Below are 24,223 nucleotides of genomic sequence, written 5' to 3'. Positions count from 1 at the left end.
CTCTCTCTCTCTCTCTCTCTCTCTCTCTCTCTCTCTCTCTCAGTGCCGAGGATGCCGGGACACAACGCTCAGCTTGCGCATTCAGCATGCTTCGCCCGTGACCCCAGTCTGGGGTGGGGTGCAGGCATCCAGCCTCCAGTGGCGCTGAGCTTGATGCATTGGTTGGCCAAAGTCCAGCGAAAGAAATGGGAACTTTAGGTTAAGGCAATTAAGCAACGAAATGTAATGCAACAGTGTCTGACAGATAGAACTTTTAGTAGCCACCCAGACTTTGGCAGGGGTGGCTTAAAGGTTTCAAGGCCGGGTCCTGTAGAATGTTTCCCATAGCATTATGGGTGCAGACGTTACAGTCCATCATATTCTGCTGAAGTGTCCCTGTACCCTGCTGGTAGTCTGGATGATAATGGGGCTGTGTATCCACTGCATGACTGAATGCACCCCATATTTTTAAAAAATGTACATATAAAACTAGGTGTTCTGCTTTCTCCGCTGGGGATGCTCCCCTGAGGCAGCATTCAAAGTCTCCCTCTCCCAATTTGTAGTGCTGCAATCCAGGTTGAGCTGTTCCACAGATTGAGCTGTTCCCTCGATTGAGACTTGCTTCTGGTTTCAGGCTGAGGGACGCTGTAATTCACCTTGGCTTCTGAAGGTGCTCCGGGTACGTTCTCCTGATGCCCCAGCGTAGGGGGGATGCCAGCGATGGCTCCAGCGGGAGCGGCGTGGTACAGAGAGTGGGGGCCCCACTCACCCACTGATCTCCCTGTGACATGAAATGCTCCCCGTGTTCTTTACTCCTCCAGCTGCCCATCACTCCCTCAGTTACTTTTTCTAGTGCAGCTCGTTTGGGGAGGGGTGAGGTTGAGGAAGCTCATCTGCCTGCCCCCTAACAAGTCCTAACAAGTCTTCCTTAAGATTTGTAAGGTTGGGAGACCTTCACACAGAGCCACCTCACAGCCCATTCAGTCTCCTGTGACAGCATGACTTCAGGAGCTCGGTCCAAAGTCTTCAGCTCCACCACTTGAGATCTTCCACAGATGCCAGGAAGGACCCCGAGGGTGTGGAATGGGCTTCCATGAGAGGTGGTTGAGGCCCCATCGGTGCGGGTGTCCAAGGATAGGCTGGACGTCCACATGGTGGGCATGTTGTGAGCGGAGCCGGCTGGAGCCTGGGGTCAGACTAGATGGCCCAGGAGGACCCTTCTGACTCGCTCTGTTTCTCTGTTTTACCAGTGCAAAAAGTGCACTCTGTTGTGGTGCAGGTGAGCAACTGAGAACCCAATCTGACCCATGCGCCTTTTTGAGCTGGGCTCTTAAGAGTTCGGCGTTTCACCATTGCAGCAAGAAATACACTTTCACAACATGTGATGATTAATTAGTGGTGTTGGTAAGTCAACAGAAAGGGGTATACTGTGTTTTTTACTACTGGGCACATATCCATATTCTGTATTACGAAGAGGTAGTAAGGAACTTGTGCAGATAAATTCTTTATCCAGTTTTTGTGTGCAGACTAATCTTTAGTGTTTCTTATGGGGGCTTGCTTTTATAGACGTTTGTATAGGAAACTGGGAGCAGCAATGCCCCTCTCGAGCAAAGGAGAGCTGTGTCTGCTTGCGATGCAAGCCCCACAAAACCAGGTGGATGAATCCCTAACCATAGCCGAGCTGCAAGTGGCTATCCACAACACGCTGCCCGTAATTAAACCTGGACTGGGCTTAGGACTGTGACTGGAAGTGAATATTTTATGCATGAGATCCTGACCTTTGAGGTATATCACCCATTCCAGTGGAAGTTACTTCCATGTAAGTGTGCTTAAAACCATAGCCTTGATGTTGGATGACAGCTGTGCCAATTCCTTCAGCTCTGTTTCGGTTTCATACCTTGTGTTTCAAAAGCCTTACCTTAGCTATAAAGAAACATGTTATCTTTTGAATGTATTTTCAGCCCATAACAAGACTGCAGGAAGGATTTTTGCCAGAGTTCTCATTTTACTGCTGGCTTGTATGAGACGGAAAGAGAGGAGGAACACAGCTTGCTTGCTTTTTGACGGGTGCTCAAAACATAACAGCCTCCACTGTGGAAGCCTCTAAAAATCACTTTGCATAGCAGCGCTCCATGATGGAAGAGTCTCTCTAGCAGAGAGAAATGATTTTGGTGGCTTCCCCATTTTTAGGTTGCCCTTCAATACTTAAATGTGGGTTTTTTAGGAAGGTTGTGGTTTGCAAATTTTGCAGAGCACAAATAAGCCCAATGCTAACCATACTGCACAGCTGAATTTACATAGTGACATATCCTCAACTACTGTAGCATATATTTTTATTTTACTTTTTAGTTACATGCATCAAAGATTAGATTAGGATAAAGTAGTGCATCTTTAGATAAATGGAGTGGGGGGGATGATAAGTGTTACTATGACACTAGTACTTGTACTAGGAGTCATTTTCTCAGATAGATGAAGTAAAATATAATTCCTTATTTCTTTTTGCCAATGATGGAAAATGTTTCAGTAGATGTAAGTTGTCAATTTTGTTGTATTTCTATTACTGCACTGTCCTGACACTGATCTGAATCTTGAAATATCAGTGCATATACGTGTTCAAAATAACCCACTAACCACTTAGACCTTTGGAATGTGTATGTATTGAAGAATTTCTTTTTGTAAAGAAAACCCCCAATCAAACATGAGCAGTAGTTCCATGAAAAAAAACTACCAGAGTTTCAGTACATTTACTTTTTAAGCTACTTCCTTCCTCAAAGTCTTTTATATGGATTTGGTAAATGGGTATGCCTTAGTATAAAGTTTAGGTAGAATGTAAAATCCAGAGTATAGAAATGTACAGCAAAAGAGAGGTGCTTGCTTACAACCCTAACCCTTGTACCATTTGATATCTAGAGACACTGGACAGTTTCGACTTCTTACCAAAGTGTTACCCTTGTAGAAATGGCTGTACTATCTGAAGGGAAAGGCTCTCCCGCCTCCCTGCGTGATGGACTCCTCTACTCAAGTCTCCGAGTAGCTCTCTTCTCTGCTTCTTGGTGCTCCATCAGCAGCCGAGGACCTCAGACGCTCTCTCCCCACAAGTGTCTGGTCCTTCCTGTGACTAAGCCAGAGGTGAAAGCAGGTTGGAAGTGGGTGGCTGCAGCGATGGCATTTTGCAGACGGGAAGGCCGGATGACGAACCCCGCAGTGCAGAACCTGGCTCAAGGCCATATTCTGGGCCTCTGGGGTTCCCCAAATGCCAGCCCTCCCACTTCCCCCAGGCTCTCATCTTTTGGCCGTGCCCTGGCTTTTGTGCAGTCTTCCCTCTCCTCAGCGGCTAGCATGAGGCCCTTGAAGCTGCAGCGTGCGGATTTCCCCATCCCTTTTGTTTTTGGTACTTTGGCTCAATCCCTTTGGTGGGGCACATCTTGTTCGACTGGGACATGCCCCCCCCCCCCCGGAACTTCTTTGGCACGAAGTTCTGCCTTCCTTCTGAAAGCAGCGCGCACCCTTGGTCACCCTCTTCACGCAACGGCGCTTGTGAAAGGCCAGCTCCTTCCGAAAGGTTTCATACTCTTGAAGATGTACAAGGGAAGATCACAGAGGTCCACCTCAGTCCAATTCAAAGGGCTGGTCTAGCTAAGCATGGGACTTGCTGTCTGCTTTGGACTGGCAGTGGCTTCCTACCCACCGAGGCTCCTAGCAGCAGAGAAGTAGCATCTCCATGTATGCTCTCTGCCGTCCCTTTGAAAGCAATGCCAGGGATTGAACCTGGGTGCTTTTGCATGCAGATTATGTGCTCTACCATTGAACTATAACTTCTTTCAGTTGGGACGGTCTTTCCATTGTCTGTACACACACCCAGCCATGTGTTGGGGGGGAGGGGGGCGTTCCTGGCTGATTTCTCTGCAACAGTGCCAACTCTGTAGTACTACACCTCCAGAAGGGATCCATTTCTGTTTTTCTACTCTGATTTTTTATATTCATAATTAAAACTATCTGTGTGATGAAATGCCACATAAATAAGCTCAGCCAGATGTTCCAGGATAGGTCAAATGACATGCATTAAAGTCTTCCATCAGGCCAAAGATGTATGTAAGACCCCTTTTGTGTGCCCTGAATTTAAACACATACACACACACACTTGCAAATAAAGAGAAGATGCCAAAGGAAAGGAAAAGAAAGGAAAGGAAAGGAAAGGAAAGGAAAGTTTCCTTTATTGTGCAAAATTATGAAAATAGTGGAATTATGATCCATTATAGCTTAAGAGTCAGCTTGGTTTATACTGCCCTCTCTTAGCTTGCATCTTCCTTTGGCAAAGCGCTTAAGGCCGTGGCACTGAGGGTCCCCTCACAGAAGGCCTCACTTGCTATGTATTCTCATGGTGAATGGATTAGTTGCTTCTGCACAGATTGGCCTTCATTCAAGAGAAGTGCATAACTTCATGTACAGAAAAGGGAAATAAAGCAATACACTTTTGGCAAAAAAAGGGAAGATGAAACTGTAATGCGGGAGAACCCAGACAGTAAATTTAAAGAGTAGATTGTGTCCATACACCAAGTTTTTATTTAAACAATGCGTTATCTACCATTGGGTAATACAGACATGATCTGTCCCAGATGAAAATTGTGTGTTACGCTGTCCAAAGGCAGACTCATTTTGCTAAAGTGCATATAAGAATTATGGGGGAGGGGGATCCAACCGCGATTGCTGAACCACAAACTGGAAAACAATAAATGAAAGACTGGCTTGTACAACGATATTGTGTGTGTGCTCTGTGGGTGTGCATTTGCACAACACTAACAAGCTGCTATTCTAGCCTCATCAGCAACAAGAAAAGTCCCTCCTATGGAATGGCAGGTCACTTGGATCAGCCTGGAGAGCACAGTCCTGAGGCAATCGTAAACGCAGGTGGCTCCCTGTGTTACAAGCCCGATCCTGAGATATTTCTGGCCAGGCCCACATGTGGGGTTTTTTCACTTTTTAAATGGGTGCAAATGTTTGTGTTTTTTTCTGCAAAAGGGTATGAACTGCGGGTACCGTTTTGCCTGCTCTTGTAGAAGAGAATGTACATGTAGGCTAAGCAACACTCTTGCATGCAATCATTCCAGTACTCTAAACGCTAGAACACAATTGGTGTGTAATCTTGAAAAGTAAACATGTGATGCCAAGACCTGCACCAAGTGGGATGTTCCATGTTTTTCTATGAAAAGATCCCCATGCTGAATCATAAATAGCTCCTGAGATTTCACACAAGACAAGATGGAGCTGCTGCTCGAAGAAACTGCAGACCAAGCAACGAAAAGGCAGACAGAATTAGTTGTGCTGCTCTCTAGACATATGCCCAGTCTGTGTGAAGGAGCGAGCAATGGGCGGGGTGGTTCCTCGCCACCCACACTTAAAGGCTTGTCCTGAATTCCAGAATTTAATGTAGGCATAGAGTAAGCACTGATCAAAGGGAGGAGGGGGAGAATCTAACATGCTTTATAGAAACGGCGGCTAGCCTTTTTGACAAACGTATCTCAAATGAAGTCCAAATAGGAGATGGAGCTACCAATCTCTTTCCCACCGTTTTGCCAAGCTTTTGAGCCAGGGAGTGAGCAGGCAGCAGCATGGTGCGGAAGAGGCAAGCTGGAAGACCCCGGAGCTTGCGATTTGCCTTGCTCCAGATCTGCCATAAGCGTGTGCTGCCAGAGGTAACCATGTTGGCGATCGCCGTGTTTTATAGGAAATGGAAAGGAAATAACCTTGCTTAGAAGAAAACATATAAAACAGCTAATACAAAAACACAATGGCCTTTATTGTCTCAAGGAACCCAATTACGATTGTTTTGCCTAAAAAGTTTTATCTGCCATCATAAATACAATTTATTGGTGTCTGAAAAATGTTTGAAAATAATATTGTCCATATGCACTACTTAAAGAGTGTTTGGCCTTGCATAGACTTGTATGCAGTAAGAACAAGAAAGAAATCATGTAAACAGATTTTTAACAAGATACAATAAAGTACTTGCATCTGCAGTTCACACATTTCAGTGTCTAGTTACGTGAAAAGGCAAACTGAACAAGTCCCTTGATATACCTCAGTGACATGGCAAGTGGACAATAACTGCAGAAAAGTTGGAAAAGTATTATTTGGTCATCCAGGCTTCAAAACGATTATTTTACAACCACTGGCTGTTTCATGCTTGGCAAATCCTGCTCATTGTTTAATGGCATGTTTATCCAAAATATACAACTGACTATAGTATTAAAAAATTAAATCATTTCAAAGTGCATCAGGTCAGCTCTATCTGTCCCAAGAAATAGTACTTCCTACGGCTTTGAAAAGCATGTTAAGTACCAGGGAAACCGGGAGGCTCCCCTTTCGGGAATTATGAGCACTGCAGGTGTGGCAGCCAGGCCTTTGGGGCATCTCTCTGGGAGCCAGACCAGCAAGCCGTTCGCACCGTTACGTGGACCTGGTTTCCAACAGCGTTGCTGGAGGTCGCCTGAGACACGGCTAGCTTTCCCACTGTAAATTCCGCTAGACATCAAAAAGACACGTTAGAAAAAACTAGCAAGCACCCGCCTCCACCGTGTTCCCTGGAGGGAGCAGTTCTGGCCTCCAGAGACACGGCAGGAGGAAAGGATGTTGCCCCAGGGCATGCGGGAGAAGGGCACCTCTGCCAGTCGGCAGGTCTCCACAACTGCACCTTGAGCTTGGGCTCACATCAGACAGAAGTGTGCACTGGTGTGGCTGCGGGAGAGGAGCCCCGGTCCGACGACGAAGAGATGGACCGTGTCGCCGCTTCCCGCTGCAGTTCGTCCACTCTCTTCTGGAGCTCAGCTCTGATGGCAAGGAGTTCCTTTAGGTTCTGGTGAATTGGCACCTATCAGAGATTAACACAGGTGATTGCTTGCTGTGTATAAAATGCTCCGATTCACCTTTCAACCCAAGAAATGCAAAGCTACAACTTAAATATCAGGTACTCAGTACAATAATTTTACGCTGCCTTTGCATTACAGAAAGTGCACTGGGCAGATTTTCTAGATCATGGTAAAAGCAACAAGAAAATGCAAAATAAACGAAGAGAAAAGGCAGCAAAGAAGCTAATCTATATTGACCAGTGAAGGACATCAAAATTAAGAGCCAGGCAGATCAAATTCCCATGGGAATGTTAAGAGCCGAAGGCCCTTGCAGAGAAGGCAACATGGACCTCCCTGCCCCAGAATATAGACACAGGCACAGGTAAGGTCAATTGCCTGTTGAGCTGCCTCTTGGTGGTTCTTCCACATCAGTTACATCTTCATAAACAAATAGATGGCAAAGGGTTACAAGGAAAGGAGAAGAGGATGACAAAGGAAAGGTACGCTCTTCCGGTGTTTCCGTGCTCAGTTTTCCCATTGCTACAGTGGGAGAAATGAAAATACCTTTCTCAATATAGTAAATCAAAAAGAACTCAAAAAAGCCAAAGGAATTTTGTATATTGCAAAAAAAAAAAAAAAGGGCAACACGTAGTGTTGGCTCCAAGCTATATTAGTCAAGTGTGGATCTTGTACAATTTGGGGATACACGTTAGATCATTTCAGGCAAATCAAGGAAAAGGAGGGGAAGCAGTGTGAGAAGAGGTGCAGCAACAGCATAAAAGATGCAGCTGGAGTTGGGCATTCCCTGGCATAAGGTCTGGGTGAGTTTCTGGATTTCTAAACGTGCTGCAAATTTGTGTGCTTGGTTTAGTACACTGTAAGACTTTGGTGGCCCGGGCTTTCTGCAAGAAAACGGATTGTTGCAGGGATAGGATAATCTCCATTGCTTTGTCTTCCAAAGGAATCTGGTGCGAAATTCTGTGCAGCCCCTTGGGGAGAAAGAAAGTATCTGGGAAGCTCTTCCCAGCGGGAGCTGGGAACAAACAGCAAGCACTTGCCCTGCAGGGCCCTGCAGCTGGACCGTCCTAAGCCCGACTGTCCTGCACAGCAGACAGCGGGAGCCTGCAAAAGGGATGAACAGACGCAACTCCTCCTTCGCCAGCCCTTTCCTATCTGGAAGAAGGTCAAAGGATGAGAGAGGGTCATTTGCAGGCAGTCTCTTGAAGCCCCCTGGGTGAAAACCAAACCAGTTCTGGCTTATGTTCACTGCAGTCTGTGCCATGCTGGATTCCTGAATAGGTGCATCTCTCTCCCTTTGTGAAATGCCAGTGTCACTGTGGACGGCTTATGGTCTGCTGCTAGGCAACACTTTGCAAGCGATACACAGTTCCACCTCTGCAGCTGAACAAGCTCACCGCGGGGAAGGGCGGCAGGCGCACACCTGTGCTCCCGATTTCATTTTTCCATATGGGGCCGTTGCCCCAAAGGTGGACAAGCCCTCCGGTCAGGTTTCTAACTCCTCCAATCATTTTGAGAGAAAAATGCCATCCGTGACCCAAGCTAGCTGTAACATTGATTAGGCAACCACTCAATAACTCACACAGTTATTCCCTAAATAACTTAATTAAGCTTCAAATATATTAAAAGTCATTAGCACCAATAAACAATAAGATTAATCTTTCTGCTTTACTTCTGCAAATTAACTTACTTCTAAAGGTATTGCTCATTCCAATGTATTAAAAGAAATGCAAAGAGATTTCTTGTTTGTTTAGAAGGAAAAAAAGATGATGGAAAAATAACTACAACAGAAAAATAACTGCTAATTACTAGCTATTAAAAGACCATGAGAAATGTCTGTCTCAAGGAGACTTCAGCAACAAAATAAGCCGTTTCTTAGAAATTTAAGAATTGCCTGACGGATTTACACCAAAGGCAAGGAGGAGCACCCAGCCTTTGAGCAGATGGTTCCTAAGAGAACCAAGTCCTACAGCACCTGCCCAGGTGAGCAGCTGCTTCTTTCTCCTGTGCCATCATTTCCCCCCATCCTTCGAGCATGGTCTGGAAAAGATGCATACGGCTTGCAACCAACTAATATGGAAGGCAGCAGTGGGTTTATTTCCACGGATTATGCCGCGTTCTCCGTTGTGTCTCACTCAACCCACCTGTGTGTGGAAGCATTCATTTTGCAGTGAGTTAGCGATCGCAGCAACTCCACTTCTGTGTTTCATAAAGCTCTGACATATGGCTCCCACTGGGCAGATAATTCTAAGAGCCGAACGTGTGGGTCACAAGTGCTAGCTGTGCACCAGTGCCATGGGCGTGACAGCATTAAAAAGCCCTAGAAGGGGGTCTGTGCAGCCAAAACAGCTGCTTTTCCACGGCTCAAGCTACCTCAGACCTGCAGAGGTCCAATGGCTACTTCAGTGCAGGTAAAAGAAGATCTCCAAGGAGACTGCACCTACTTTGCTCCGCTCATTCAGCACAGTGAAGTGCATCGGAATCACAAAATACACACCAACATGGAGTGGCATAAAAAGCAATATAATAGCTCCGCACAGTGCCACCAGCTCTTAATTGTATGGAAGTGACTGTATATTCTTGCACTCTCCTTTACAAGCTCAATTCAGAGGAAAATTGTTCAGCGGTGAATTCGTTTCTTCTTCTATAGCCCCTTTTAAAGAATGGTTTTAGAACTAGGAAGAAAGGCCGCTGTAGAATAATATGACTATTTTAAACTACTGCTTGATCTACAGCCTGCTCTCGTCCTCATTCTTGAAGCCACTGTGTGGCAAGAGGGTAAGGCTTGGCAGCCAGCTCCACTCTTCCTTTGGGCGTCTGGAGACACAAGTGGGGATTCACTCCAACCAAAAGTTAGAGCTGGTCACAGAGCCACCCTGGTCTTTCGTGCAGCTCTGTGTTTCCCTCTGGCTGAAAAGGGTTTGGCAGGCTGCTGGATCAGAGATGGCGGTGAGGTAAGCAAGAACGTAACGGGCTGGTCAGCCACCAACCGTGTGTGTTTCCCCTCCACCTCTTTCCTCGACCTTTTATGTCCTGCCTGCCTGCCTGGTACAGCCCCTCAGTCCCAAGCGGAGGGAAATCAAGCAGGCCTGCAGGTTCGGGTTAATTTGGTAAGTTACAAAGCCATTCTGCAGGCCAGCTGTACATCCCGGACAGAAGCGGCTTAGACTTGTCCCTTCAAGTCTAAACAAAGGAGAGAAATCCTTTTCTTTCCCCATCCTAGTAAAAGGTGAGTGAGTGAGTGTGTGTGTGTGCGCACACGCGCATATATTTTGCTGCTGGAACTAGACTGTACCAGCAAAGGCCCTAGAATCAAGGGTCACTGCAGACCCCTGCGTCTTGCTTCTCAAGTCCCTCTACTTGGCACTGTAACAGCAACTGTTAGGCCAGGATGGCAAGGCAGCCCTGGGACACCTCCATTCCTTGGACATCTCAAAATGAAAGCATGCTACCAATGTGTGGTTTTGTCTGTCTCTCCAAATCTGATATTCTGATGGACTGAAGCAACAATGCCCTGCAATGTCAAGGAGGAAAGCTGTGTAAGTTTTAAAACCCCCATTTTTCCAAAGTGTGCTTCTGCTAGGTCCTAGAAATGCAAACTGCACCACTACAAAAAGTGCCAGAATTAGATATAACCGCAGAGCAATTACATGCTTAGGAAGCCTGAAAGGAAGAGACGATATGAGAAGGAAAGAAGGAACAAAGGCATCAGTGGATCCTAGGAAGCAAAGCAACTTCGGAGAAAAAAACTACTGCCAAGACTGGGAAGACAGGAAAGCAACATTGTCGTTTTCGGATCATAAAACCTATAAGAAGCTGGCTGTATACACTCAGATTGTGAAAAAAACAGATGATTTTAAGCTGGAAAATGGGCGTAAAATGGCAAAATGGTGCCGGAAACTTGTGGTGCTGCACATGCTTTGAGGCTCACCTGTTTCGCTCTACACTCAGAAGAGTACTGACAAAACAGACTGCCCTCCACCCAGCCACTGCACACACTGCGACGGGTCGCCTCTTTTACCAGCTCTGCATTTTGACAGCGTCACGGCAGTTTCCACGCTGCTGCTGCTGCTCAAGGCCCACCTGAGCTGTCCCAGCGGCAATCCTGCACGTTTACTCAAAAGTGTAGTTACAATTATGCTTAACGGAGCCTGCGCCCAGATAAGTGGTGCTTACACCCAAGCAGAGATGCTCCCTCCAGCTGCCATCCACACAATGCCTTGGCCCAAAGCCTTCTGGGTCGAGATGCTGCGGCTGCTCACAGAGAATTGCTGCAACTAGAATTCCTCTCACTGGGATACTTTCATGACTATCAGAACCCTCTCTCAGCAGATGGGGACTTCAAGGCAGGTTGTAATACTGGGTCCCCTTCTCCACTGCACTACATGAGGCATGCCAAGCGTAGGTGTTTTTCATGGGATGCATCTTTTCCCAAGAGGCACTGCTGGGTTTCCTTCCCAGCTTACCACTGAAGTACTTGGGGGGGGGGGGGGGATTATCTCACGCACAACCCCAGCATGTGTGACCAAATTTCTAAACGGAAGTACTCCCATGCAGAAAACATGGCGCCTCCAATTGCAGTCCTTCCCTGTAAACCGTATTCCATTTTGGCAGTTTGAATGATAAAACGTCGGCTTATAAAATGTCATAGAATCACAGAAGAGTTGGAAGGGGCCATCAAGGCCACCTAGTCCAGCCCCCTGCTGTTGCAGGACACCAAGTTACCCCATCCCACTCAGATGGTTCCAGTTTCTTTTTGAATGTCTCCAGTGTGGGACAGCCCACCACCTCTCTAGGCAGCTGGTTCCATGTCGAGCAAACGATGTGCTTTATATCTATGTATTGAAATGTTTGCTTCTGGTCAGAGAGGTTCAGGACAATTTGCTGGTTCACTTGTTGAATGCTTGGCAAATTATCATCACTGGCTGATTTCAAAATATTTGCATACATTTCTGTTGCCAGGTTTTGTTTGTATGTTTTTTAAGTGGGCTTTTTTTATTTCCATGGCAACATGCTAGATGCTGATGATTTGCTGCAGCTATACATGGATGTCATTCTCATGTGATGTTCTACACCAGAGATAGGAGATGTGGTTCCCACAGACACCTGTGCACTCTAGATACCTGTTTTAGCACCTGCAAAGACCCCCTACTTCTTCCAATGTAAAAAAGCAAACACCAAGTTCTTACCAGAAATAAGAAATAACTACTGAGAAATAAGCAGGTGGAGCAGGTGCAACCACTGACTGAGGCAACTCAGCCTTGTCTTCCGTCTTTAGGTGCAGCACTTCCCTACCAAGTGGAAGCCGTTTATTGCATCCCTCCATAACACTTGTGATCCAAACATTCAAAAATTATGTCAATGAGTCTATGTCAGGTGCAGGGCACTTTCTGCAGGATGTGAGGCCAAATTCCAGGCCATGGTGGCACCCGCTTTCTCTTTAGCGTGTGCAGAAGATCCAGATCTACTGATCAAAACCTTTAGAAAATTCTCTGCCTACTCAACAGCATAAGGTTCCTGCAATGTTACAGTTTTTAACTGACTGGTTTCTAAAGGAATCCACCCTTAGGAAAGAAAAGCTGAAAAATAATCACTGAAGGTGTTAAGGTATTCCGGAGAGGAAGGTTCGGTGCCTTTACTAGCAGTCGTAAAAGGGAAGTCTGCTTTCAGAAAGGGAAGAAAAAGAAGCGTCAGCACAAATGGATAAGACCAGCTTGGCAACAGAATGAGACCTTCTAATAGGTCCTGCGAGGCGATCGGCGATTATGCAGCATGTGTGTCCAAAACTTCCTTCCCACACAGCAACAGCAACCCTAATGGTGAAATGGTTTAGTGCTAGCTGGTGATGATTCAGGTCTTGTCGCCTGCCTTTTGAAAACGGAATTCCCCAAATATCCAATCCTATTAAGCATGTGCTAGCCCAGCTGGATCTTATCCCACAACTTCTTACGTGGGTTCTTACTCCAGCAGTGGCCGGGGATGGCAGAACAGTGCCCCACCAGCACCAGCAGCTGAACTCTCGCTCATTCTCAACATGCCCTTTTGTCTAGCAACTGCCGATCCTGGGCTTCGCACTGGCATGTGGCTTGGGCAGGGCAGCCTAGGTGTTTTACTGTCCCCAGGTCTTGGACTCCAGCATCCACAGCACGGGCACAGACTGCCTTGGCTCCAGAAAAAGGACGGGGAGGGAGATGGCAATGGTCCCGTTGCCACAGGAAGTGGACGGGAGCCACAGCCGCAGCTCAAATAAAGCAACACTGAACTCGTGGGAGATAAAGCAGGCAAAGCCACCACCATTTACATAGCCTGGGGTGAGGTGAGAGACGGGTGCTGGGCGCTGTCTGGATCTTCTGTGTGTCTCAGAAGACTTGGGGTCGCGGCATGCGATTGGTGGCAACTCATGGTAATCACTCGCTATGGAAGCAAGCCAACATTTTGCGGCCCTTCGATGGGCATACAGGTCACTTCCTTCCACAGCCAGAATGTAATGAGTCACCTTGAGATGAAAGGGATGGACAGAGCTCCTAGTCCTAGCTTTGAGGATTCACCTTGCACTCAGGGCCCTGAAGATGTCCGCTCCTCGCTTACTGTTAGAAACGAAAACGCAGTGCTGTGGAAGCCTAACTTTGAAAAAGTAGGCAAGCCTGTTTCCAAGAGAGCATGAACACACCTACCTGGGGCCGCATTCGAGGATTCCACCGCACGTAGTAGTTTACCCAGAGTTCCAGGTGGCTTAAGCTGGCAACTGGATACAGGACGTGGTTTTCATAGTTCACATAGAAAGGGTTACTGAATTCGTCAAGGTGATTATTGATGTAGGACCACAGAGACTCTGTCTTTGTGCTTGTTTCCTGAAGGAGATACATGAGCATCTTGTCAGGCACACCTGCAAAAATGCTACGCAGCAGTACAGAGTTTTGGGCTTCCTACACTTAAGGAACCATTTCTGCAATCAGAGACAGCAGCCAGTTCCTGTCTACCATAGGAGGCTCCACAGGCACCTGCTGGAGCGTGTTCCCAGGCTCATCTCCTTGGTTTTTCTGTTGCCTCTTGAACTCCCAGTGAGCTGGCTGAGCAAAACACCCAAAGATTTCCGTGAAAGTGAAGGCTGACAAAAATGAACGAATCGCCTGTTGGGCTACCACCACAGTTCCCTTCCCTGAGGACCCATCCATAAACTTCCATGGAATTTCAGCACTCGGGGGAATGCAATTCCAACAATTTGACAATGGACCGATCCATTACAAAAGCTTTCCATTGAGAAAATTATATGTTGAGTTCCTACGCTAAACAATTCAAGAAGCAGTAATTCTGTGATGAGAGCTTTCAAGTTTGACTCTACTGAAAAAAAACTTCAATTTGGAAAGCTGCATTTCTGCCTCCATGGAGAATTAATTTAAAAGTGGGATAGAAATTGAAGCATATTAAAGAAATAATGGACTTGGAGTACAGCAGTGGTGTCACTGAATACCATTAATTACAAGTAAAAAGAGAAAGAAACAAAATAGAATGATCCACAAAGAAAAGCTCAGTAAAAGCAAAACTTTAAGAAAATAGACAGACACTTTCCTACAATCTCCCTGTGCCCATCTACGCATTATGTTCTAACTAATTTTTCATGTTTGAGCTTTATTCGTTTTTAATTCTATGACAAAACACAACATCACCATAAAACCATTCTTAAATCAATGCTTTGGAATCAGAATTCTTATCAGCTTCATCTTGCAATTTTATACTCCTTCAGTGCTATAAGGCATCTGTTTCCACTACAGTTGTCTCCTAAATTGCTTTCCTTTTTCTTTCTTTCTTTTTTTAAAGGGAGCTGCATTAGATTATCCATTCATGAGAGGGAGCTGTCTCGTAGGCACAGACTTGGTAAGAATGCATAATTCAGCCCCATCTTGTGGTGCAATCATGCAATTTGCTGTGTCGGATCAGCCACTTAAGCAAAAACACAAAGGGACTGTTTGTATAAACATTTTTCTTCATGGGCTGCGAGGGGAGCGAGCTCCTGCCTCACATGCGCTGCCCGCCTGCCCTCGCTGAGCACGAAGTCATGGGATTCCAGCGGATGCTGCACTCAAGCCTTCTGAAATGTACCATCTGTGTCCTTCGTTCATCTCGTGCATCTTCAGGGAGACCCTGGCTACAAATAAACCTTGGACTGAATGTAAAAGGCCACCTTCTGGGGCCCTTCTGTCCACGGAGCCCAGCTCCGACTGACGGAGCTTCTTCTAGCCCCTGTGCCCTTTAACTGGGGAGCAAACCAGGGACCCACACGTCAAGTGCGTGCCTGCGTTGTTTGCCCTGAAAGAAGGAGAGGCAGCGCCTGAACCTTTCTTCCACCCAGCTCAAGGGAAGGAGGATTTCTGAATGGGCAGAGCCAAAGAATCAGTCAATGAATACAAACCTGGGTGAGGAAAGGAAGTTCTGTCAAATCTGCACTTTCTTGCTAAAAGTCAATAGCTCCCACAGCAAGCACCAATGGGGCTCATTTGCAAATTATACATACATCATTAACAAGTCACAGCAAGAAACAGCATCTGGCATAAACCAGGGCTTGTAGTTTTGGCTACAATTGCTAACCGATTTTCAGAGAGGAGATGTGTTTTCATCAATGATTCAGAAACGGTATTTGTGCTATCTGATGCCTATTTTTGCACATCAAGAGGAATATGAAAATTCATTCCTGTGTGACATTTACATACTTTCAGCTCTGCAGAACAGGCAAAATAACCGCAAAATATCCTTTGCCTCCTATAAAATCATTACACAGATGATTTACCTCTTTTATTCGCTGATGTTCAGAGTTGTATAAAAAGGTGCCAAAGAGACAGCTATAAAGATGATCCAGAATGGTGATCAAAAACAGCTCATTGAATTCAAATGCTGCAGGAAACTAAAACAACAAAATATATTGTTGCATTTTTGATAAGGAAAAACAAACAACCTTGTTTTCATTCCATTTATATTCTCTACCTTTCACACACAGACATGTATGCACAGACATACAGAAAACATGAATCTTCTACTGAGCAGATCAGGGCAAATTTCCTGTTTTGAAAGGGGGTGGGGTTTGGGAGTATGCCACCAAAGGAATACCAAATTTCTTAGGAGCAGAAGAATTCTTTTATGATTGCAGAATTCAGGCACGTGTACATATTATGTCATACTTTTCCATGCAATATACACTGCAAATGAGATAATAGAACTTCACCTGACTCCCTCAATTACATAGTAGTTTGGTAAAGAAAAACAGTAATAAAAATAGTTATTGGATCTGGAAGGCTGCCTTCTTCCAACCTCCATCCTCCTGCTAGCGGGCCAGACAGACTAGCTAAACGCAGACCCACTTGCCCACCTTCATTCGTGGGGCAGAAGAGACTGCCCAGTGGGGCACAGCTGAGGCTCTTCTGCAGTCTCGTGAATTCACCGAAAGGAAATTAAGAGTCTCTTTCAGAGGCTGAATCATTCCGGATTGTAATTCCTCCAAAGAGTCATCAGTGCAGTGTTTTACCCAACTCAGCCTCATTGGTTGCACTGCTGCTTGAAACCATTTTGAAACCATGTTATACTTTTGGAATGTGGATGTGACTTCACTGAGCAAAACCTGAGTCTTTGTAAGCTAGCCGTTAAAACTCTTCCCTGTGATATGAGCCGGATATGTGGAAAACATTTATCCCACAATAGTTCTGCTGCATCTAGAACTGAGGATGTGGGGGAATTGCCAGGTGCTGGTAAAAGTGGCACCAACCATGTCCACTTATGTTTGTGATCTTCTGTTGTCCTTTCCCTACACCTCTGACAATGTAATTCCATTCTTTTAAAGGCAAAAGTATAACTCACCCAGTAGCTTGTGCAAGTGAGTTGCCCATTCCCTTTGTGTTGGGAAAATGGGTTTTGGGAAAATTTTGAAATCTAAGGGTTTCAGAATCATATCAATCCCAACAGGACACCAAATAAATAGAAACAGAGTTAGTCAGAGTTCATTTCGCTGTTTAAGCCCCTGGTATTTTTCTATTTTCACTTTGTTATTTTCTACTTAAAAACACAGAAACAGAAGGTGCCTCCCCGGCCATCTAGTCTGACCCCTGGCACAAGTCGGTTCTGCTCATACAATGTCCAGCATATGGGTGCCCAATCTTTCCATGAACACCCTCACTGATGGGGCTTCCACCTCCTCCTGTGGAAGCCCATTCCATATCCTAGGGGTCCTAACCATCAGGAAGTACTTCCTGACATCCAACCTGAAACCCGGAAAAACGTAAAAACCAAAAGGTGTTCTCTGGGGGTGAACCAGTGGGAGAGAACTTTATAAATACAATATATTTTAATTCAGCAGGGGCTCATGTAATACATTGGTCAAATTAAAAGTAACTCCAAAGTAATCCCTGTGAAGAGGCTCTGAACTGCTGCAAATATAGAGTAGCTAAGAACTAGTACAAGGGAAAAATAGTAATTCCTTCATACTATTACAGCGGGTTGGTACATTCATAATGGTCTGGATACTTAGATTAAGACACTGTGCTCTCGGAAAAAACATGACAAGCCTATCTTATGAACCATGTTCTAATTTTTCCTAAATATTTCAGTCCCCTCCCCATCCTGTAGCCTCTTCAAACCTCTTTCTGGATGCAAATTTTGCACACATGTGCAACAGGCAAAGTTGTTTCCCCATCTTTTACTAGAGGGAAACTAAAACCTTTTATAGTGAGAAAAGAAAAGAAAAGAAAAGAAAAGAAAAGAAAAGAAAAGAAAAGAAAAGAAAAGAAAAGAAAAGAAAAGAAAAGGCTGTTTTGAGTTAAGGATCTTGTCCCTAAAGGGGTTTTGTTCTTCCAGATGTTTAAAGCATTTTCAATACTTTTCTTCTAACCAAAGACCACATGCCATTCCTAGGAGGAAGCAAGGTCCGACGTATCTTTAATTGGCCATGCTACAGAAAGCAGGATAAAATTAAACATCTTATGCATGCAAAGTTTAACAATACCAAATCAGAGAAAACTAAGCCCACTCTCTGGGCACGGCTTCTAAAGGCCAGGTTGGCTCACGTTAAAACCTCCCTCATCCTTGATTTCATAGTGCATGAGGCAGTGAATCTGGCCTGCATTACCAAGGAGGGGGAGTTCACAGGGAGCAGTTTGTCCAGCTCAGCAGCAGGGCAGATCTGAGGGCCAAAGAGTCAGGGAGCATGTGCTCTCCCTGCGCGCGCTCTCTCTCCATGCGCCCCGGCTGCCTGGCTACTAGTTTGGAGCATGTGCCTCTTGTGCTGGGCCAGGTTAGGCACTCTGCTGGTGCATCAGGCCGTTCAGCAGTGCAGCCGTGATGCTGCGGTCCCTGGAGTGCTGGTGCTGAGGGACATCAAGGGCACCCTCTCTGGGGCTGTCCCGGCCCCTCGGCAGGGAGGGCCTGCCCTGCCCTCAAGTGGGTTTCCCCAGCCAGGCAAGGGGATGGTGGCTGAAAGTGGGGGACTATGGGTTGGTCCCTTTGTCATGGTCAGACTATTGCCCACGGAGATTTAGACTAATGGCGACTTTTCCCCTCTGCAAAGGCAGAAAAGCTATTAAGACAGTTCATCCCTGGAAGCGACTGGACCTGGCCGATTTCCAGGTGGCCACTGGAGGCTTTCTAGCACATACCACTGCTGGTGTTGTTGCATCCCTGCCCAGTCTTCAGAACACAGAGGTGACCCAAGCAGGTGACACACCCCTGCAGTAGAACTTGTGCAGCTCTGTGGTGCACCTCGGACCTAACGGTGATGAAGCAAAGCAGGAAATGGCTTGAGGGCAGATGGGGGGAAACTCCCAGTGGGTGCAAGTCAGCCTTGGTATGCTGTTAATATATAGCATTTTCAAACTGTTTATTTTATATATGCAATATTTCAATATGCTTTATTTATTGTTTGCGTACTGCCTTGTGAAGCATCCCGAAGGCCAGTTAGAAATCTGTTGTATTTATTAACAGCATCACCAAGAGCAAAGTGAAAATTAGGTACCTTTATATTATGCTAAATGAGAATTGCATACCTTTATGATGCTGTTTAATGTCAAGAGAATCTCAGATAGCATCCACTCCTGTAAACCACAGCAATGGGTACAGTGCAGTACGCTGCATTAATTGTCCTGAATAGGCAAATCTCAGAGATGGTATGTAAGAATTAGATGTTTTTGATATGGAAACTGGCTAGGTCATCACGAGGAGGCTACCGACAGCAGTTTCCTAGTCAAACTGATCTTGTAGATTTTTGATCCAGTTTATCCATACCATGTAAACTCAAAGTAATTAGAAATTCCTATAAACCTTTCCCTTTATCATTTGCTTCTTGCTTTGGATTTTGCCATGTTGCCTTAAAGATATTTTATCATGCCACTGCAAAAATATTTGCAGAACATTCTGTTGAAGAATAATCTTTAAAAAAAAATCCTTCTGGGACCTAAAGGGCCTCTGTTCCAGCAGAAAAACAAGCCCCAGAGGAGATTTGGAGAGGTGACACGCGAGGACCGGTAAAAATAAATAAATAAATCAACCCCCCCCTTCCATTAGCCAACACTGGGAGCAGACTTTTGATGACCTGAACTCCGCTCATGGGATCATGAGTCATTTATAGACACTGACCTTGCAGCAGATGCTTCTTAAGCGCAACCGTCTTCATGCTTAGCAAAAGTCCTACAACTCCCAGCATTCCTTAGCTAATGCCTCTGCTATCTAATCATGCTTAGGTTTGCACCCTCAGTCTCCCAAAATGCAAGCATGGATATATTCCAGATGACAAAAGACGTGTCCAATCATTTCTAAAACACCAAAGATATTAAAGTCTAACAGCTCTGAAAACTACTTTCTCTGTGCTGAACTACATAGATACAAAATTTAATCCAGAACGTGCTTCACTTCTGCAAAGGAAATATGAGTGCCTTGTCGATCAGAAGTAAAGCGTTCATCATACACCTGCTCTTACCTGCTTTGTCACTTGCCACACACAGTCTATGAACTGAAGGAAGATGGGGGACCTGTCAGCATCAGCATGATGATCGTCTCCGTGACCTACTCGCTAGTTGGGCAAAGCAAAAAGAATCCTATGAGCAAAGCTTTTCCTCAAAAGTATGGATTTTAAATAACCTTTCAAGAATAAGGAAGGGCTGCATTATAAAAACTCGTTTCTTCAAACAATTAAGCACTAAATCTCTACCCTGAACTAAATCAGCCTCACGGCACCCTTCCAAAAGAGCTTCAGCTATTGGGTGGCACAGAAATAAAATAAAACCAGCACATGCAGGAGCCTGCTGGGTTAAAAAATGGGACTTAAATTAAAAAATGGCAGAAGCGTTGTAGAAATTTGTAGGAGGCACAACCCAAACTCTTTCGAATGCGCTGTGATATATCTGCACAGGCTCAGCGGTGAGTGAAAACTGGAACAGGGCAGCCAAGTGCAGCTAGGCGTGGGATTCGCAGCAGAGACGACAGGGTCATGGTGAATGTGGCCATTATTTCTGTGAGTCATGGAAGCAGTCTTCCCCTAGTTACTGTCGACAGCAGTTCTCATCACAGAGCTGGAAGTGGCTTTAGAGATCATCTAGTCCAACCCCCTGCTCAATGCAACTTCTGCACTTCAGGGTATAGGTAGAGCATCTTTGGCAGGTGGCCGTCCAGCCTCAGCTGAACCACTTTCAGCGAAGGAGCCTCCACCACCTCCAAAGGCAATCTGTCTCACAGGTGAACAGTTCCGGCTGTTAGATACCTTTTCCTAACCTTTAGCTGAAATTGGCTTCCACCTGTTGGTTTTGATCCTGCCCCCTGGAGTAAAAGTAAAAGCAGAGTAAAATCTGCTCCATGAATAGCTTGACAGCCTTTCAGATATGCGAAGACCACTGTCAATGCATTCTTTTCATCTTCTCTTCTCCAGACTGAATGGACCCAATGTTTCCAACTGTTCTGCCTAAGACATGGCTTTCAGATGCCTCATCATCTTGGCAGCTCTCCTCTGGACACGCTCCAACTTACCAATGTCCTCCTTAAAACGAGGAGTGCAGAACTGGATGCGGTATTTGAAATGGAGACTACTTCAGAAGGCAGTGAATGAGGCAGAAGATGCCTGAGAAAAGGGGATGGAGCAGCAGTCACCGCTCCTGCGAACTGCAGAGAGATTATTTTATTCCCACAGAGAGCAGTGAAACGTCTTCACTAGGATGGTGCGGAGTTAGGGGATACGATTTGCTGCTGTCAACCAAACTGTTCAGTTCCTTGTCACCGGGGGGAAAAGAGTATGGTTGCTTCCAGTTCCCAAGTAAACTATGCGTTTCTTTCTAGAGGGTGGCCTTCGTTTTCTACCTGCCCCTCTGCATTACACTTACCATCGCAAACCGATGCCCAAAGCCTATCCACTCTTTCTCTATGAGGACTTCAAAGCCCTTGATCGTTCTGTAATAGCTGTCCAACATAATCATGGCTAAAGAGGTAAGCTGAGCTGTACGGTCCCAGCCGTCACTACAGTGCACCACGACTGATGTTTTACCGGACTCAATTTTGTCGGCGATTCGTACTGCCCCAGCAAGAAGCATCTGTCGAAAAAAAGAAGCATTCCAGATTGAAGTGTTACACCAAGGCAAGCTGTCAGCAAGATCACTCTAGCCAGGATTTCATTTCCTAAAAGGCAAGCCAAATAGGCCCAGGACCTCCCAAGAAGGATTTAGTGATGGCATTTCCCTACTGCTCGTCCCCAGAGTTTGGTATTCAGAGGTGCACTGCTTCTGAACACAGACATTTATTTCAGTTATCGTGTGAACAGCTCCTGGCAGGGTTTTCCTCCACGAAAAGGAATCAGAGCACTGAATACTTCCAGTGGTGTAAGTTCCCTGCTGTCAGCACTTCCCCATGCAGAAGTGTGAACGAGTCTTATCAGAATAACAAAACTAATGCACTTAACAAATACTTGGACTTCACTGAACATGAGTCTTAAATGCCAGGTACACACAAATCAGGATTATGTGACTCGCCTACAGCAGCAACTGATGAGGTTAGGAGAACCAAACCCCTATTTAATACACGCACGCGCACACTCCCTAAAGCGATTCCACTAAAAAGGCATTTTACAAGACAGTCACAACTAGCCTGAGCAAGTGCTGTATTTAACTAGAATACTTTGAAAGTTGGTTAACAATCTGAAGTATCTGCAAAGCCGTAACAGAAGTCTCAGGACTTGTCCCTTTGTCTGCCTCTTCAAGATAATTCGCGACTGAACGTTCTGCTGCCAATACAATGTTAGCAATCCATAACAGAACTAGTAGGATACGCTGAATATAATCTGATGATCTCCTGGACAGTATACAACAAAAATTTCCATTACATTTATCATTTCCATTAAGTGCTTGGAATTAACCGCCATAACTTTATCAAAATTAATCAGTCTGGTGTGGAGAAAAGAAAATAAGCCAAAGCACCTGATTGCAACACTGAAAAGTTTCCCATTCCCAAGTCAGCATCTGCCTGAACTGGCATCCATGGAACTTGTGCTTTGATACCTGGAAAATACCCTGAATAAACCCTGACACTGCTTGACTTTGCTGGAAAACGGTGAAAGGTCCACACTGTTTACAAATGAAGGGATCCTGGAAGTGGGCCAGGCAGAACTGTCGTTCCTGTGGCAGTTTGCCAAGGAGAGAGGAGGGAGATTTACCTCCATGTGCCTGCCAGATGCTCTGTGTAGCAAGGAAAGAGCCATGTCCAAGAGTGAAAACGATCCCTGCTAATTCCTAACAAGATACGAGACCAGGGGGAGCACAGCAAGGAAGGGAAGAAGCCATCAGACAGGATTTCCGTGATTCTCAGGCAAGTTGCTACCCTTCCGTCTTAGGGCCTAAAGGGCAATACCAGGATTTCCACACTGAGCTGCTTCAAAGGGCTGTTCTAAGCATCGTGATAACTGTGGGACACTCCGTTTTCTAAAACGGGCATAAACTCTAGATCCTCTGTGGCTTCTAGCCCTCTGGATGTCAGCCACGTCTGAAAAATCCACGTGGCAGAAGCAGCCCCCGACTTCCTGGCCTGGACAGTTATGGGCTCCACTGCGTGCTTTGGTCTGGGAGTGCAGGCTGGTTTCTCTGAGAAGGAGCTGCTTGCTGCCCCATTGCCATGGTCAAGAATGCCCAAAGCCAAGCGACCGCTAAGCGAGGGGGAAAAGAGCCTCTTCTCTTGTTCTAGGACAGAAGGCCTGCATATGGAAGTTCAGCTCACCCTGCTGAGACTGTCAACGCATTCTGACACGCTTGCATGTCAGGGTAGGATGCAAATCGGTGTAAGAACATAAAGAGTTAAAACTAAGTCTTACTTCTGATTTGGTCTGAAACATGCACTTTGGCCACCTAATGAGAAAGAAGGACTCACTGGAGAAGACTCTGGTGCTGGGAACGAATGACAGCAAAAGGAGGAGGGGACGGCAGAGGTTGTGGTGCATGGATGGGGTTACTGGGGTGGGCGATGTGGGCTTGGGTGGATTCCGAGGGATGGTGGAGGACAGGAGAGCCTGGAGGAATGTTGTCCATGAGGTCATGAGATATCGGACATGATTTTGCGACTAAACAACGACGACAACACACTAGCAGTGTACTTTGATAGAGCATATGCCCTGAAAACCCCACATTGTGATTAGGGCATTCCTCTCCATGAACTTTTTCTGCCGAACTGTCATGAGAATGCCTGAAGAGCAAGGTCACTGAATTCTGACATTTCAAAGAACGCAAGAACGAAGAACATAAAGCAGAGATTTCATCAAGCCCATTACCCGTATGTATTCCAGCCAGTGTGTGCTCTCCACACTGGACAGCCAGCGAGACTCATCAATCGTGGGGTAAACAATTTCCTTCAGCTTACGCAGCGATTCTCTCATCACATGGATGTTTGGGATTTCCAAGAAGATCAACTCCACATTTGGATAGGCGCTTTCACTTTCATAGCCACCTCCTTTTGCCTGAAAGACACGCCCCAGTTAAAACCCTCTCAAAGGATCTGAAGCCTTTCTAATCTCATTGAGATGATTCTAGACTCATTTCAACTTTTTAAAAGTTAAGCATCTCAAGCGTCGGGAAAGAGGCCATTTGTCTGCTGCAAAGGTCCCCATGCGATTTGTCGCCTTAGCTTACTTCTACCTTATTTGTATCAGCGACGCTGTTCTGCCTGGCATCAAAGATGAAGAGTTTGTGTGACTGAGCGTTGGCATCCATGACGGTCTGCAGGTACTTCTCATCTTCTTTGCAGCGCTTGTCATTCGGACCTACGAGAGGCTGGCTGCAACGTGTGATCGTGGCCTGGCTCTCAGGATGGATCCAAGACAACACCTGGGTTACAAAAAACAGGCACACTGATTGATTGATTGATTGATTGATTTTTCGATT

General features: G+C 45.8%; 1 protein-coding gene across 7 annotated transcripts in view; it reads right to left on the bottom strand.

Annotated features, from left to right (window-relative positions):
* Positions 1-4,524: 4,524 nt before the first annotated feature.
* MTMR1 (myotubularin related protein 1) overlaps positions 4,525-24,223 on the bottom strand; it is a 47,521-nt gene continuing 27,822 nt past the window's right edge. For all 7 annotated transcript variants that reach the window (XM_044427340.1, XM_044427338.1, XM_044427339.1 and 4 more), the window contains 7 exons: positions 23,978-24,166; positions 23,614-23,799; positions 21,188-21,394; positions 19,795-19,887; positions 15,628-15,741; positions 13,517-13,693; positions 4,525-6,847 (listed from right to left, as the gene is read on the bottom strand). In XM_044427340.1, the coding sequence (XP_044283275.1) occupies positions 6,689-6,847; positions 13,517-13,693; positions 15,628-15,741; positions 19,795-19,887; positions 21,188-21,394; positions 23,614-23,799; positions 23,978-24,166 (1,125 nt within the window). In that variant the 3' untranslated portion in view covers positions 4,525-6,688. The remainder of the gene's footprint in view (positions 6,848-13,516; positions 13,694-15,627; positions 15,742-19,794; positions 19,888-21,187; positions 21,395-23,613; positions 23,800-23,977; positions 24,167-24,223) is intronic.

This window comes from Varanus komodoensis, unplaced genomic scaffold (genome assembly GCF_004798865.1).
Source record: "Varanus komodoensis strain SLA01 unplaced genomic scaffold, ASM479886v1 scaffold18_3, whole genome shotgun sequence".
Taxonomy (NCBI): Eukaryota; Metazoa; Chordata; class Lepidosauria; order Squamata; family Varanidae; genus Varanus; species Varanus komodoensis.
This window is presented reverse-complemented; position numbering and strand designations above follow the sequence as displayed.